Source organism: Diadema antillarum, unplaced genomic scaffold (assembly GCF_040938485.1).
Source record: "Diadema antillarum isolate AM-2024a unplaced genomic scaffold, OU_Dant_1.0 seq00000965_RagTag, whole genome shotgun sequence".
Classification (NCBI taxonomy): Eukaryota; Metazoa; Echinodermata; class Echinoidea; order Diadematoida; family Diadematidae; genus Diadema; species Diadema antillarum.
In genome coordinates this window covers 520,882-538,653 of record NW_027271811.1, presented here as the reverse complement: position 1 = coordinate 538,653, position 17,772 = coordinate 520,882, and the positions used below count along the sequence as shown (strand labels likewise).

The following is a 17,772-nucleotide window of genomic DNA, read 5'->3' as shown; positions in this document are numbered from 1 at the left end:
CATAATTATGATAATGCAGTGATATCCATGACTGCCACATGTGCAAAGTCAATGACGTAACGAGAAGACCCCCTGTGAAGTCGGCTTACGCACGAACTTTAGTACGTCACAACTACAGAGGCAATGCCACTGTTACTAAAGTCTTCAAAATGAAATGTATGGGTTTTTGCAATGTTTACTCCTTGGGAGGTAAATGGACAACTGGGAGAGGATGATATCTGTACGTCTCCTAATCTGTATAATTTGGGATTGTACCCGACACCATTGCGGAAACAATAGAAATCTTAAATGCCATCCTTTTTAACCATTCAGTCTCTTTGGCTCTACTCTCAACTTACAGCCTTAGGTGTAACTTTCCTTTAAGCACACATAGATCTATCCCATATAAACTGAATTTTTACTATACAGTCAACAAAATTCAAGTGCACAGTCTTACTGAACCTCGAATGTTACAACGGACAACATTACGTCTAGCTTCTCTTGGAACAGAGAGCGAGTACACAGTGACTCCTGTAAGACCAACACGTCGCCTTATCACCCACGTTAATTCAAACGCGTGTTGGTTTTTGCTGTTGTGTATTATTATTGGGTTGGTTTGAAGATATCTCATTCAAGACTCAGTAAAGTCCCTAAAATCACCAGGCTACTGCAAACAAGCAAATTTTTTCTCTCTCAAACTCTTTCTAAATATTTCAAATAATTATGTTTTAAACGTTGGAAGGTAATGAAATCGTTCATGTTCATGTTTATATCATTAAAGGGACGATTCATCATCGTCAACAATTTGGTGAAACTGAGCATGCGCACATTTCCTTCTGTGTCAATGAGTTCTACATTATTCAAGGACTCTTATGTGTGTGTGTGTGTGTGTGTTTTTTTTTTTACATGACGGTTCAGTGGCACAGACTGCTAAGAGATCCTTATCACCCGTCACTGTTCGTGGCGCCATGACAATGTGAATGCAGTGGGTTTACAAGCTACCTGTCGAGTGCTGGAAATAAGATTGACGGAAACAAAAAACCGGAAGCGAAAAAATGGAATAAAACGAGATATCTGTTAGTTTGTTTGTTTGTTTGTTTGTTTTTTCATTCTTAGATTACCAGGGTGGAGATGATATTCATGGTACGGGGTGCGGGAATGTTTGAACATCTTTCGAGTTTGACACAATTCAGACTCAGCTCAAGCTCTGTGTTGCCCAACACATTTTAGTGTCGTCTGAATGCTGACCTTTTCCCGGTACCACTGCAGTGGTTGCCCGCTCCGTTAGGCGTCCAAAATTGCATTAAAACAGAGTCATGTTTAGTTGTCAATATTATTGTAGTTACGCGTATGAGAGTCGCACTTGAATTGCTCAGATTCGCCGTTCAACAAGTTGAGAGTTATCTACCGCAGAGCGGAAGGCGGATACACTTGAGCAGACTGCTGCTGTCTGGGAAGGCGCTGAAATGGAAGCCGAAGTCGTGTTTCGTGGTCGGATTCTCCCCTTTGCCGAACTCGACACAGATAAAGCGCACCTCCGGACACGTACCGACGCGGAACTCGTAGCGGATGCCTCGCAGCATTACCGGCGTACCGTACGTGTGTTTCTTCATCCGCTGTCGGTCATTGAGCGCCTGTGCGAGCACGCCCTGCGGGGTACCCCCGTCCGGCTTTCGGCTTGTCCACACGGAGAGCTTCCAGAGGTCAGTGCCGGACACGCTCGTGGTCTCGAAGGTCTCCATGAAAGACACGTTCACGTGCAGAATCACCTGTGTCATCTGACCAATGACCAATTTGGCCGGAGCGGAGAGGATGGTCGGAGACACGGCGTCTACGATCACGTCTGCAAAAGGATTAAAACGGAGAATATTGTTGTAAAGGAATGTTGCTTTCCGGGTTTCTTTCTACATAATCATTTCAACTGAATTTAGATATTACATTCTTAGGCGCGGTCACACTGACAAAACTTTTCGATGTTCTAGCTCTCGACGTTTTATTTCTCTTGAAGTTTTACCAGTGCGACCGTAACTATTGTAACAACTTCTTAGCATATATTTTGTTCTTCTTCTTTTTCCTTCCTTTCTCTATCTTCTCTTTCTTGTATTTCTCTTTTGATTGACTTCCTTCTACACCTCATTTTTCTCCATCCTAACAATACTGAATTTTGTATAGCGTGTTTAGGTTGAGTGTAATACTTTGACTTCAATCGATACGTACTTCTGACCAAAGTACCGGTCAGGGGTCCGTTTCATGAAGTCATCACATCAAAGTCTTTCCGTAAATCTCAGAATTGGCCTAGATCGTTCATATGTAGCTATACGAGACTTTCAAAGAGAAGTAAAATTCAGTAACAAAGTCCCTCATAAGTGTGTCTTATGATTGAAAATCCTCTCACTACACTTTCATGGAATGGACCCCTGAACCAGGACTACAAGGGCGGTGGGTTGGCTCAGTCGGTAGCGCGTCTGCCTCACGACCCTAAGGACCCGGGTTCGATCCCGAGTCTGGACTGAGCAATGTTGTGTGTAATCATACCGTCCCCTCTAGCAAGAGGCAGAACACTCTGTCCCTCAGATAGGACATAAAATGGAGGTCCCGTGTATGAGAGAGTCACTACTCATGCACGCAAAAGATCCCGCTTCATTTATTCATTGCAAAGAGAAGGGCGTTTAAAAGTCGGTGAGGTGGTCCCATCTCATATCCAACTTGACTCCATGGAAGACCAGTTTAGCGTAGCTGAATATGGGCTATCTAGCCATCTTCTTACATGGAAATGAACAAACAAACAAATGATGGCTGACTCACTTGGAGGACAGATAGGACAACAGGATCCTTCCCGGAAAATCGGATCGAAACAGAAATATGGCGGACAACTCTTGATGACACAGCGGATATTGGCGTCGTTGCACTGGCACCGCGTGCACGGATCCATTCGCCATTTCTCCATATGCCGATATTCTGTGACGCGCGTGAAGCACGGCCGGGGTCCGCGTTCCTGATCCGGTCTCTGGGGGCGCCCCACAGTTCCTCCTCCTCCTCCTGTTCCACCACCTCCGCCAGTGCCGCGGTCCGGCTGCCAGTCTCCCCCGGTAACCTCGTTTCCTGTTGTCTGACCGCGGCCTACCCCTGACGGATCTCGTCCAGTAGGTATCTCGTTCACGTCGGTCTCGGTGCCACGCGGCCGACCGCGAGTCGTGGCCGGTAGCGACGTTGTGACCACAGGTACTGGGAAGGAAGACTCCGATGCGACGTCCAGCATGTCGTCGGCTGTCAAGCACAAACCAAGAAGTATACATTGACTGAAACTGTTGTAGTACAAACATGCTTCCCAATCCTAAAATTAGGACTATGAAAATAGTATTTGTTATCAATCATGTCAATTGAAGAGCATGCTCATGACGTAAGCATTTGGAAAGCTTACCGAATACATAATGTTGTCCCCTGTTCTTATCACCATATAAATGTTTGCTTTTCTTATCAATGAACATGACCAGTATCATGCTGGTCAATAGGGTGGTATTTTAAGCACATTTGTATTCACGTTTTATTCACCATTTATTACATGTCTCTTTCCCCCCCCCCTTTTTTTTTCCTCTTCCCCCCCCTTTTTTTTGGGGGGGGGGGGAGGGGGCCTGTTTGACGAGGATCACGGAAAGATTCATGAAAATTCACTGCATACAATTAAATTACTCGTTTTCTATTGCCGTGTGTCTTCTGCTCATCATGTGAAATGAATATCAAGGCAGATTTGCTTTGTTTTTTTTCCTGTTAAAAAAAAAATCAAAACGTCATTACTATTAAAGGTGACACTCACGAAGACATTGCTCGGAATTCACGCACGTCACAGCACTGGAAGTGAAACCCCTGACCTCGAACGGAAGTCCAAATCTTGGCGCAGGATTATCGCCTTTTGAGAATGCGAAGCAGAAGAACCGTAGCTGCTCGCACTCGTAGTTCTTGAGAGTGAAAGTGATGCCTTGTGGAATCCATAAGAATAGTAAGTAGATTATGGATAACGAGAATATTATCAAGCAATTATTTTGCAAGCAGTAGATATAATATATAAATATTCATATTGGAAAACTATTCATGAAAGCTTTTGAATGAAATAAAGAGTGTTAAACAGATGCCAGATAAACTGATGTCTCGCACCCTTGATCACTGAAAACACACAAAAGAAAAGATTAAAATACAACTGCAATGGAAGAATGACAATTAAGCTTATTCCTGACACACATCCTCCCGAATAAATGCTTACAGTGTATGATCATATAAAGGAGGTAACCCCATCGTGTTTAGTATTACTTAGAGAATGCCGTAAGGTTAAACAGAGTTGGTTGAAGTTTTATGAGAATTGCGAGAGAAACCACGTATGCAATTTCGGTGAATCATATGAATATACGAACCTTCAAATTTCCATAACTTACGGACTTGAGGACCGATTATGATGAACTCTCTACGCTTCTCTTTGTCTAATTCTATCGTATTTATTAGTGTTAGCTTGGACATGATGAAACAAATCAAACAAGAGTGTCATGTTTTGGAAGCGACGGATTGAGCAAAGCAAAGGAAAAGGTTTTGCTCGCAGACTGATTATTATATTGCCAAGGAGGCCCCACCTGATATGCGAAATGTTTCTCCCGGAACGAAGGGGGTCGAGCTCTGAGGGTCGTTCAGCAAGTTATCGACGAACATCAGTCGGCGTCCGCTCCCGTCGTTGTTGTAACTCCCCCACCCGCTGAGCTTCCACAAACGCTCCCCTTCCACCGCGGTCGACCGCTTGTCCCTGAACGAGGCTTCCATCTGCACGATTACCTGGTTTAGGCGACCGGTCACGTAGTTATACGAGCCCGAGAGCTGGAAACCGATGCCCCTCCCTGAAACAGCTGTTGTAATATGCCAGTAATGATAAAAATGATGATGATAATGGTCGTACAAACGAAAAATCATCGACATTCAAAGTACCAACATTGTTCAAAGAACATTTATAAAAACAAAATTAATGACAATAACAATAACATTATTTTCATGATACCGACAGCAGATTCTCCAAAATGTCACAATCATGACCATTACTACCGTTACTTCATTCACATTGTTAGATCATCCACTTAGTGATTCGTGCATTCATTCATTCATTTTTTTCATTCATTCATTCATTCATTCAAACATTCAGTAATTCATTCAATCAACTATTCCATCAATTAATCAATCATTCAAACCTTCAATCATTCTTTTTAGTCATCTAATTTTTGTCGTTCAAGCACTCAATCATTCATTAATTCGTTTACATTTTATTCGTTTGTTCAACTTATCATTCATTCATTCATCTCGTTCATTCATCTCATTCATCCATTCATTCATCCATCCATTCATTCAAACATTCATTCACTCAACATTCAATCATCTGATATTCCGTTCAACTACTCATTCATTAATTAATTAATTCATTCATTCATTCATCCTTGATACGTTTAAACATCTACTCATTCATACAGTCATTCATTCAGTCAATCAGTCATTTATCTATTCATTCATTCGTATCCGGAAAGGCGCCAAGACTTACTGTAGGGACATTTCCTACAGCACTGGCCCTCGACAACCCTTGGACTCGCACACTGAGGAGTCTCACATTCCTCGGTCTCGCACGATGAGCGGCCCTCGTTGCAGCGGCACGTCGTGCACTCGTCCGTCTGCCACGTTTCACCGTCCTCGTACACCTTTCCCGCTGCACGGCATCTCTGCCGGGCTGCCCCCGTCTCGGTTAAAGACTTGGGAGGGATGAGTCTTTCTTCTGCAAAGAGGATGAAATGGCACAAAGCCATAGAACGAGAGAGGAATACACACACAGCAGAGGAGGGAGGGGGAGATAGACAGAGATGATGACCCTGCTTCATAGCAGATCACACAGAATATGGCATCCTCTAAAAATAACAGTAACGCGACGACTATCTGGAGAATTTCAAAGTTCACTGTGTACGGATTTTACTAATGATTTAACACGTCACAAATATTTGAATCGTCATGCGTGTCGCAACAATACCCATGGTAAATGGCAAATGCTTGCGAGTTATATGCTTGTTAAGGCAGCGCTGATCTCTTAATAGGAAGCTGAGTGACAAGTGAGAAGAATTTAAATCTGACCAAAGACTGAAGTAGGACGATGAATATTATCTGATTGAGGGTTTCACCGTAAGCCATGCCAAGACTCTGCACCTGTTAACCTGATTCCCCCAAAACTTCAAGAAGACGTTATGAGAAAGAGCGATTCTCACAGCCAGTAAATTACTTTTTATCCCCAAATACAGGTCGGCGTAAATTTTGTTCCAGCATGCGCCAATAACATCAGATATCTGATATCCATCCCATATGATGTTGTCAGTAATGCTTCTAAGTGGCCTTGGCCTACCTTCGAGACATTCTGGAGCAGCGAAGCAGGTTACGACGTTGTTGCTGTCTGGGATGGGTCCTGAAAAGACGAAGTCAAGCCCCGACTTGGTGGCGGGGTTGTCGCCCCTGGCAAAACCTAGGCAGATGTGCCTGAAAGCCGGGCAGTTATTTGGGACGAGGTTCAGTGAAATTCTGTTGATGGTGAACGGCGCGTCCTTCTGGTACGCGCGTGATGCCTGGCGCTTGGACAGAATTTGGTCTTGGTAGCTGTGCCGGGCGCCCCCGCCGTCCAATGAGGCGCTTCCCCAAGCGCTCATTTTCCACAAATTCGTTCCAGAAACACCGGTTGTCTGGGAATATTCCTCAAAGGGGACCTCGAGGTCAAAGGTCATGGTGAAGGGTTGATTGATCATCATGGTGTCATCAGTCGAACGGATATTTACGTGTAGCCTGCTGGCTACAACGTCTATTGTGAGAGAAAGTAATTAAGCAACCATGGACATACAATAAAGGACAATTGACACTTTAACGACAAACAGGCGTACGGATAGATCAAGAACCTAAAATTCTAATAACAAGAGTAGTGCAAATGATGTTATAATGAAAGACATGCTGGAAATTGCATTAATTTTCTAATATTACTAAAGAAGTAAAATAGTTAATCCACTGCGGAGCGAATTTCTATACACTGTGACGAAAATCGTATCTATCTCTTTTCAGGAAGACCGATGCGAAGTAAAGGTATGTTTTTTTGTTTTTCTTTCTGGCAATACGAGGAAATTTATTGAGGTCAGGTTAAAGAAGCACATAATTTGTTGTTTTAAGCCACTGTGGAAAGATGACATTAAGGCATCACAAGAATGGATAATGTCTGACCTAGAAAGGTACCTAAGAGCCAAATCTGTGCGTTTCTTTTTTTTTCGATAAGATTTAGTATAAACATAACGTATGCATATCTTGATAATGGAAATCATTATTAGTAGAAATATAGGTCTACTGATATCACATTGTTATTATCATAATCATTCACGCTGTGATGATAATGATATTGATTATGAGCGTTATCATCTTTATAATCATCATTTCATCTCATCTGATCTCTATGATGTCGGCGACTCCCATAACAACGAAGGTTTCTGGACCAGAAGGGTTTTTCTTTATATCGAAATTTCGTTGAAACCGAACAAAATGAGTATGTCAAGATATACTGCTGATAATTTAGGGAAGAAGATTTTCACTTCGTTGTGTAGGGAACTTCGTTATAACTGTGTTCCTTATATTAGGAGTTCACTGTATTAAGATATCATCAGCTTTCACTTTCAACTACTAGCGTTCCCTGTTTGCGTCACTCAAGTATTCTGGCAGACATGATTATGATGATTGTACTTACTGTGCTGACACAATATGCACCTTTCCCCTTTCACATCGATCGGTTTGTCGCAGTCCAAATAAGGACAAGTCATGACGTCACAGACGACCTCGCTGTCGTCACACTGGCAGCTAGTGTCCTGGTCGACGGTCCACGTATCACCGTGGTTGAAGACCTCGCCACTATAGACGCACGGCATGAGCTGCTGCGGGTCTTCGCTGCTCCATTCCGACTCTATACTGGCACTGTCCCAGTCTACGTCCACAAACAAATAATGATAATGATAATGATAATGATAATAGTGAAAAAAGCAGTAGTAGTAGTATAAGTAATACTACTACTACTACTAATAATAATAATAATAACAGTTATGATTATTACCTCCGCCAAGGGAGGAGATTATGTTTTCGTTACCGTTGGTTTGTTCGTTAGTTCGTTTGTCCGTGCGCAAAATAACTCCAAAAGTAGTGAACGGATTGGAATGAAACTTGCAGGAAAGGTTGAGAATGACACAAGTACCAAACGATTAACTTTTGGTAGTGATCCGAGAATTTGGGGGGAATTTATGAAGGATTTTTGATATTTTGGCAGGTAGAGTCAAGGAACTTGGGAGTTCAGGCTGCGCGTATTTGAGGTTTGCATGCGCGCACTGAAGTGCGTGCTCTAGCACTGTATCTGCTAGGGCGAGGCGCGCCGTGCAGCTGAAGGTTTATGACGTAACAAAGGCTTTTATATTGGGACCACTGATCTCTATGGAAGAGCAAGATCACGGTGGAAAGTAACTGCTTGGCGGAGGTCTGCGCTTTCATAGTACTTTTCTAGTTATTATTATTATTATCATTATTATTATTATTATGAAAATAAGAACATGAAGTAGTAGAGGAAGAATATATGTAATCTATGAGGTACCAAATTCATTCAATACGTAAATACTGAACGTGCAAATTATGAAGAATATGAGTTACATAGTGAAACAGTAGGCTATATTTTATATACAAGGAATGGTAATCAATTATTGTAGCCATGTTAGACGAATATGGTGTGCGTGTGTGTGTGTGTGTGTGTGTGTGAATAGGATGGAGGTAAATGATGACGAAATGATTTCATGTAATGTCCTGTTCTTTTCCGGGTTTTTTTATTGTTTTTGAAGCACATTCAGCTTTTTCTGGGGGAGGGAGGGAGGTGATGATATAAGTCAATAACAGTAATACTCATTAAAGATTTTTTTTTCTGTCGATCTGTACACAACGTGGGTTAATTATGCATATTGAGGACACTGCATATCATGGAATGATTTTGAACTGTAAAAAAGTACTGCTCTGTATCTTGGATATACAATTTTACCATTGAATCCAGGTCATATTTCAAAACCATCAATGTGATGGAAATCCCGAATGACATAATGGCAATAAGCATAACCTAATGTTTTCTCGAGCTATAGATATAGATTACGGTGATGCAACCCTGGATCCCATTTTTAGTGATTCACGTCTTTTCAAGCTCTGCTTTCAAGCTCATTCTTTTCCATCACTATAATACATACTTTTTTAATCCTTGTAAAGTATGCATGTTTCTCTCCTTATACACAGATTTGTATGTACATTTTTCTATCATACTCAATATCTTAATGTGGACTTCTTAATATAAATTGTCACAACAATACATTTTGTCAAATGTATGCTTTGGATCATTGTGTAATCTTTTGTTAGATGGATGTAAAGCACATTATTGAATTGAATTGAACTGAATTAAATTGAATTGAATTGAATTGAATTGAATTGAGTTGAATTGAATTGAATTGAATTGAATGGAATGGAATGGAATTGAATTGAACTGAATTGAATTGAATAAACGTAACCTGTATGAATTCGAACCCAAAATTTAGTGAGCCTTTAATTCATGGGCAGTATTTTATGAAACTTGTCAGTCACTGACAACTGTTTTTAAGCTACTGAACTCCTTGCATCTTATTGTCTGAGAGCAGATTTGTCTGTGAAAATCACTGACAAAACACTTGACAAATGCCCCCTTGTTATGACGTCATGGCTGCATTGCACAATTGACGAACTGACGTGCTGATCTTCCATCACCAAGAAGAAGAAAAAAGACATGAATGTGCTGTATCAACAAAACGTAGGGGGTCACACAGGCTCGTGGCCCAAGACACCACATTTTGATACAACTTTCATTTTCCCAACTTCAGTTTCGTCTGGTCGATGTCATGTCATTTATGTAATTTGCATAGTGTTGATTATTGGATATTTTTGTTGTAATATTCAATCGAATCGTTGTCAAATAGTTAGTCAGCATTTTGATTTTTCACGAATTCATGATTCGTAAAGTGCCATTTTTTAAAGCTCATCTCCAAATCTTATTTGAGTTAGGTCCCATGTAGCAGGTTTAACACACTGTAGACCTATTTACAACGCAGCCGCCTCAGAAAGAATAGCAGATTCTCAAACAAATTCAAATTCATAGTATGCTATTTGTGACTCTGCACCTCAAAACAAACAAAAAGTCGCCAGACATGAATTTTTAGTTAAGACCATATTCTGAAAGAGCAGACTTTAAGCTTTAAAATTATGTATAACTCAAATCAAATGGACTATCCTAACCTATCTAAATATTGGAAAGAAAGCACAAACTCACGAAAAGTGTGAACGGAGAAAAGAGCCTCTGAAGTACAGTGTCTATTCAAGCGCTTAATCTTTACCAAACCGTGCTGGCTGTGCGATGAATGGGACAAAAAACAGGAAGTAAACTACCAGAGTAACAACAATGAAGGGATTATTGGATTAAACTGAAATTAAAATGCCTCATTAACACATTCTGTCCATAATCAATGCCAACTTTCAAAGCAGTAGCATTATCCTTTTAAAAGTTATTAGAGTTGAAAGTGAAGAGTGTGGACAAGGTTTTTCAGAAATGAAAAAGGGATTCTAAAGACACACCTAATCACACTATTTTACCAAAAACGTTCGAGATAAACTGCTAAAAAAACACACTTTTCTGCCCGTTTTATGATACCAAATTTTAGCATAATGTAAGAGAAGATCCGCTCTTTCTGAAAATATAAAAAAGTCAAGTTCGGCTAGGTTGACCCATTTCACTTATTTTCAGTCCTCACGCAAAATCAGTGTGTGCGACTTTTTGTTCGTTTTGAGGTGCACGGTCACATTTATATCATAGGAATGTTTGGCTTTATTTGACATGAGTTATCGAATTACACTTTTTTCATATGATTTATAGGAGAACAATATAAAAACAATAACTTAAAAGTATGTCTGTTATTATATTTTCTGGGTTCTTTATAGATTCGTTTCTTTTACCTTTGCATCTCACACCTTATATCATTAAAACAGTTTTCAATAAACCTTTTCTACATATAACTATTACATAAAGTATATAGATTATACATTGCTTCCAAAAGGCGTTAAATCCTTCATTTTTCAATGGATTTAGCGCCTTTGGGGAGCAAGCTCTTCAGTATATACATATATATGATATATGATATTATGAATTTGCTATATAATATGCATAATAAATCTATATATATTTTTATATAGACATACATAATTAGCCTAATGTACTGACAAAATTATATTCCCGTTGTGCACCCGTTTTCTCTTTCGTGTATTTGTTATTCCTTGAGAACACCGAAATAATGTTTAAGAAAAATATGAATTCGAATTCTTATTCGAAAAGTAAGAATAAGAATAATAGGAATTCGACTGATTAAAATTCGACCCTCTCCTCAAACTGTAATCTTGTAATTTCAGTGATATCTATGATAGCTTGACGACAAGCGAATTCTCGACGAACAGAGCAAAACACATACAAAAGCAACTAGTCGGTTTTTTTTCCTTATCTTCCTAGACTCACCACCTAATACTGCCAAATTGAGTAGAAATTTTGTGCAGAAGAGTTTCCAAATACTGCTTTCACATTTACAGACATTTTTTTTAAAGATGTATGGTGCTTGCGCAACATCTTGACTAAAGACTAAAACAGATTTTTCGTGAAGTTATTCTGGTGGTTTCTGATGACAATTCTGAAAGCGATTGCAAAATGCTTGATACACACATACCTCCCGTGTGCGCCGTCCGGAAGCAAAAAGAAACGATGAATCCGCCCAGGAAAATATTGAACAAGTATCCCGCCATACTTCCTCGAGAGTATTTACTCCCCAAATCCATGGCTTCTGCCTTCTCTTGTCTGTTTGTACACGTTGAGTTGCAAACCTTCTCCTCACACTGTACTCGATTGCAGTCGATCGGTGAAAAAGGGGGAAAATAGATTGACAGGAGATGATCAAACCCCTCACGTCTACTCAAGACCAAATCTCAAAAATGTTCTGAGACCTAGGGCAACGACGGGTGGCGGTCGCGACTTTTCCGCGAGACAATAACAGCGTCTCCCGGAGATGGGATATTAGTTTAAACCTCTTTCAACCCCTCCCACCTTCCTTCTCTCTCTCTCTCTCTCTCTCTCTCTCTCTCTCTCTCTCTGTCTTTCTCACTTTCTTTCTTCTTTGTATCTTCGTCTTTAAAGGAACTGTACAGTACAGGTTGAGGTCAGGAATCAGCTTGTAGCGTTTTGCGAAATATTTAGAAACCGCTCTATGAAATGTTAAAGAGCATACAATTCTAGGGGGAATCACAAGCTTATTTGATGAAAATCGGTTTTGAAATGATCGAGATATCTAAAAACAAGGTAAATCAAAAAGATCCTAATACAAGTTGTGGCCTGTCAATTTTTATTAGGATCGCTTTTTTTGGATATCTCAGCCATTTCAAGGCCAATTTTCATCAAATAAACATTGAATCCTTTTTGAAATTACATGCTCTTTCGTATTTCATAGGAGGTTTTTCATTATCTCACCAAAAAATGGTATAAACGTGAATCCTCACCTCAATCAGTACTGCACAGTCCCTTTAACGTTCTGCTCTCTTGGCCTATCACAGTGACACACGATCTTTCCTAAATTTCCACACATCTATCTCCGTCTCTTTCTTTCTCCCTATTTCTTCCTCTCTGCCTGTTGCTTTTTTTCTGCCTAGCTGTCGACCTGTATTTCGCTACTCCTCTCTCTATTCGACAACACTATGTTCCGACTGACCTATTTTCTTAGCTGGAGTTTATATACCTCCTATGGGTATTCATTTTCGTACTTCTAAGCAATCTCTTTCTCTGTGGATGATATAAACGTCCCCCTCTCTCTCTCTCTCTCATCTTCTTTATTTGTTTGTTTGTTTGTTTGTTTGTTGCTTTCAGTTCCTTTTGAAAGTTTTCCCTTCACTTCCGGCTATATTGTCAGTATTATACTCTACTAATTTTGTTTCTCCGTTTTTCTCCTTTAAAAAAAAAAAAAAGTTTCTAATTTCTACCCCCTCCCCATTCTTTCTCTTTACCATGTTTAAATCTTTCCTCCTCATAATATTCTTCGCCTTTATTTTCGGTGGTGAAATTATATGTTTTCCTCTAATCCCCCCCCCCCATGTCTCTCTCTATCTATCTCTCCTTCTCTCATCTCGACTCGATCCTCCATCTACCGAAGCAATTTTCCACAACATATGATTTTGCAAGCTTGCAGGGTCTTTCGCCGGATAGCAACAGTACCCAGGAGAGACCGAACTATGTCCTCGTATCGCCGCGTGACAACCTCGAGTCAGAGAGAGAGAAAAAAAAAGTAAAGAAAATGCGTTTTTGATGACATTTTCGTGAAGAGGTGTTGATCAATTCTTCTGACGTAAATCTGAAGAAAAAAATACTTTTGTGAGCAGCAAGTAGGCCGAGGTTTTGAGTCATGCGATCAAGCGTCAGTTCAGGAGCCCAAGAGTCATAGTATGTGGACATCAACAGTAGATGTTTCGTGATCGTAATATATATGTTTATGAATGTATCTGTATGATTAAGTTTCATTTCATTTTTTTTCATTTCAATTTATTTTCATATTTCTCACATATATCACAATAAAGTATATAAATACGAAAATTATACAAAACATAATTCAGATGAGACTTCATCAGAATGTACAGAAGTTTGATTTGGTATAAACATGAGGTCTGTATGCATGCGAATTACACTGTGGTCATAATGCGAAAAAAAAAATATGATGGGGCCTGCGTAAAAGCATTAGCTTGTACAGCCGCAGGTCCCGTGAGTAATCAGATTATGTTAATGATTAATCCCGTGAGTAATCAGATTAAGTTAATGATTTATACATATGATTATGATAAGTATGTGTGTATGTGTTTATGTGTGTGTGTGTACCCATAATTGTTACGGAGTTAATCTTTCCATTTAAAAAATCCCTAAACTTTAGTTAGATATAGGCCTAATATTTTGGTATGAGCTTAAGATGTCATAATCATAATGCTCCCCTTTGTCCTTGTATGCGTCGTTTCGCCATGCTTCCTCTTTCCATTATTTGGCTTTTCTTCTTGGTGTTTTCTCTACTTTGTTGTTTTTCCGTGTCTTCAGTAATTCGGCCTTGAATCCATTTACTTCCAATTTCTTTTTACTTCAAGGTTCTGTCAGGTTCGACAGTAATGTGAAAAGTACCATGACTCAATGCCGCTAACGAAGTAATCAGGGATTACAAAATGTAGTATTCTAATCGAAGGAAAAATCGTAATGAGTTTTCGTGGCAATTTTGCTCTCTTCGCAATAAAAACAACGAAAGCACCCCAAGACTCGCAAGGATTATCTTCCCACTTCCCACAGGGGAGAGGCGCGGGCTTGGCGTACTATGTGAACTGACAAAATAAATGACGGTCGCAGCGAACATGACACGAAAGACATCTGCCTACCCATCCAACGCGTCTGATGTCGGCGAACAAATTTCACATTATCCCTCCCCTCGTGAACTTTGACCTTCGTCCTTCGACTTGTCGAGGAAAAGACGATTCAATTAGTGACGTCACGATATCATCTCTAGACGCCGACTCCCTGTACGGGTGGGTGCTGCGCGCGGTTCAACGAACGTCTTTCCGGGAGAGCGCAGTCAGCTGCCTGTAAAGTCACGTCGCAAAACTGTAGTCGTAAAGGTACCCTGATATCCACTACATCTTTTAGTGGTGTGAAAATGTATAACTTTCTGCTCAAAATATGTTTCGTAGATCTTCTATCATTTAGTATTCCGTTCTTTTTCTTTGTGTGAGCTCCTACTGAACTCCAGAACAAAAACACAAAGCAACAACAACAAACAACAAACAACAAAAACACACATCCTTTCATGATGTTATCGAAAGGGAATTCAGCTAGTAAGCATCAAAAAGCAGGTAGTACGCATCTTACTTTAGTTAGTGCCCAAATTCAAGAATTTAATCGTAATCGAGTTAAAACTTAAATAGGTTTTTACTCGAGATAAATCTGACAGAAGGTGAAACCAATTAGAAAATATTGAATATAATCTAATATAAATATAGTATTTGTTAAAAGAGTTCATTTTGCTCTATCCATTGATGAACGCTTTCTAGAATCATGGCTGTTAACCCGTTTTGCCAGGATATATTAAAAGATGTGAAAATGTCTTAGGATCATGTATGGCAACAAAAGGTGTGGAGTTGTGTGGTATGGATTCGGTCTGCCTACTGGGAGAAGGTGCACCTGGTTACAAGGTGCGTATCATCATGGACCTGTTACATACATGGACTGTTCACGGCAGTCTTTCTTTGATGTAATGATCGTCGCCGACACATGATTATGTGCATCTTAATAAGTACATTCAGGTGTCTGGACAATAACGATTGTGTGATCATGTATTGTCACTTAAAAAAAAGAATCGTTTCCCTCATTTCAGTCTTGTTTTGCTGATGTGCCTTTTTCAGACGGAAATGTCTTTGAACAAATACAGATGATGAGGAGCGGCAAAACCTGCGAACATGACAAATTTTGTGTCAAAAGATGGGTAATTGCTGATTTGCACATTTTTGCACAATCATAAGACCTTGCATAATGGCAAGATATACCTGTTCTCTACCATTACCGTCCCTTTTTGCTCTGGAATAAGCTGAGGAAAAGTGAAGTATTGAGATCACATATGACAATCATTCTGCCAAAATGTTAGCTTTCTTTTAAAAACTGCCGGCTTCTCTCAAGCAAAATTGTTTGAAGCATGATTTCCTGACATACACCACAAGTGCACATTCACTTCATTTGATTGATTTTTGTGAGTTATTTTCGTCTGCGCATATAGTTTTAGATTTCTCGAATCTCCGTCTTGTTCTTCTCCCGACTTGCTGGCGGCCACGATGACGGGATCAAAGCAGTGAAGCATGTTAAAAATGTCTTTGTGGCGCTTTTGATATGTATAGGTGCATACATTAATTGACGATACAATGAATGTCCTTGTATATTAGGTCCATGGTATCATCGGGTGTTGTTATGCTTATTTCACCTGGCTATACTGCTGCAGCTGATGACATCACAAAAGTGAAGATGGATATCTTTTCCGAGTAGAGCTTTATGAAGTAGGTGCAAAATAAAGAAAACCTGCATGACTAAAAACATTTGATAAATACTTTAAGAGAATAATGATTAAACTTGCCACTTTAAGACCCCCATATGCATGAAAAAAAAAGTCGTCAACGACACTCCAACGGCATTGGTTACATTAAAGCGAATGAATGACTTAAATCTAGGACAATATGAAACAAAATAATATTGTTATTCGAAATGAAAACAAGCAGGTAACGTTTTACGTAATTTGTTTAGATTTTCAACGTTTTAACTTTTTTGATGCAAAGAGTCAAATCGATTTCAAAGTTTCAATGAAATCGGTCATAGATTATGACAATTTTAAAATTTTCAATTAACACGCACACACACAAACACACACACACACATATATATATATATATATATATATATATATATATATGCATGTGTTTTGCGTTTGTGATTTCGACTGCTATTTGTGTGATTGTGCTGGAGTTGTTTTATTAGTTTACTTGGACATCTAAAAGATTTTCTTTAATCCACTGTCATGACAACTATTAGAACTTCCAAAAACCACCTACAATTACTCAAGCCCTCGTCAGTGAGATTATGTGTGCTTCAATACCGCATCCTTGAAAATTTGACACCGATTTCCACTTGTGCGTTCTGACTTTGGATAGTGTATAAAGGGCACGGTCACTTTCAAGGTAGAGATTAAATCAGACTCTATTTCTAATCAATCGAGGACCTTACAGGGTTTGCCTTGAGAACATTGATGTGAATATCACATGTTCTTGAACAGGACATAGAACACATTATGTTTGCACTTTTCGCAACATACTTTTAAAATGAAAGGCTTGTTTAAATAAGAGCTTTCAGTACATATATCAGTATTTTATGATTAAATGCAATCGTAATTGTAATTTACAATATTCTGTTGTTGCATTATCTGCTTTGGAAGGTTGTTCTTCTTTTTTGTGTTTCTATATTTTTTTTTATTTGCAGATTGTGTATGAAAGACATCGATGGCAATATGTAAGAAAGAAAAATAAGGTGTATAGGCAAAAAGAAAATATATTGCAATGTGCCTAGCACACAAGCGCACCATCAAATACACATGAACATTTACCGCAAAACTATGAGTTATCAATAAAGAGTCACAAATTACACAAAGCAGTCACGCTGTGAAAAGGGCTTTACTCAAATACATTCGAAATAATTTCAGCCTCAAGTAACGGTGGGTATTCATTATGTAAAGCTGCACTTCCTCGACTGCCAAAGTTGTACACTTATTTTGTGTGGTTATGGCATGCTATTACGAAGTTCTGAATAAGAGTATGATAACATTCATTAAAATGGCATTGTTCTTGTATACATAGCTACACCTCATTTAACACTTTCATTTGAGAGATGCAATGTTGATAGTTACATAATGATTACGTATCACTTTTTCTCTCAATAGCATTGGTTATTATTATGGTTACATAACCACCTAATATGGATAAAAAGATTCTTGATTTATTTTTGGTAATCGTTTGACATCTGTGTTCCTATTGTTATCATTCCTATTTGTGATATTCAAAGTCTGGCTG

The 17,772-nt window shown here is 39.3% G+C and overlaps 1 protein-coding gene across 1 annotated transcript; it reads right to left on the bottom strand.

Annotated features, from left to right (window-relative positions):
- Nucleotides 1-1,347: 1,347 nt before the first annotated feature.
- On the bottom strand, nt 1,348-11,931 carry LOC139741950 (uncharacterized). Its single transcript, XM_071652519.1, has 8 exons — nt 11,826-11,931; nt 7,760-7,993; nt 6,389-6,835; nt 5,546-5,773; nt 4,599-4,865; nt 3,794-3,955; nt 2,785-3,246; nt 1,348-1,822 (listed from the first exon to the last, which is right to left on the bottom strand). Exons 1-8 carry the CDS (start codon nt 11,899-11,901, stop codon nt 1,380-1,382), a joined length of 2,319 nt encoding a protein of 772 aa, XP_071508620.1. The 5' UTR covers nt 11,902-11,931; the 3' UTR covers nt 1,348-1,379.
- Nucleotides 11,932-17,772: the final 5,841 nt, after the last annotated feature.

Bases quoted from the DNA above. Each gene is read 5' to 3' on its own strand.
- LOC139741950 (XM_071652519.1), bottom strand. From the start codon at position 11,901: ATGGCGGGATACTTGTTCAATATTTTCCTGGGCGGATTCATCGTTTCT. The intron at 3,247-3,793 runs GTGAGTGTCACC...TGTGCTTGACAG, and splicing joins GAATTCCGAGCAATGTCTTC to CCGACGACATGCTGGACGTC. The intron at 1,823-2,784 runs GTGAGTCAGCCA...ATCCTTTTGCAG, and splicing joins TTGTCCTATCTGTCCTCCAA to ACGTGATCGTAGACGCCGTG.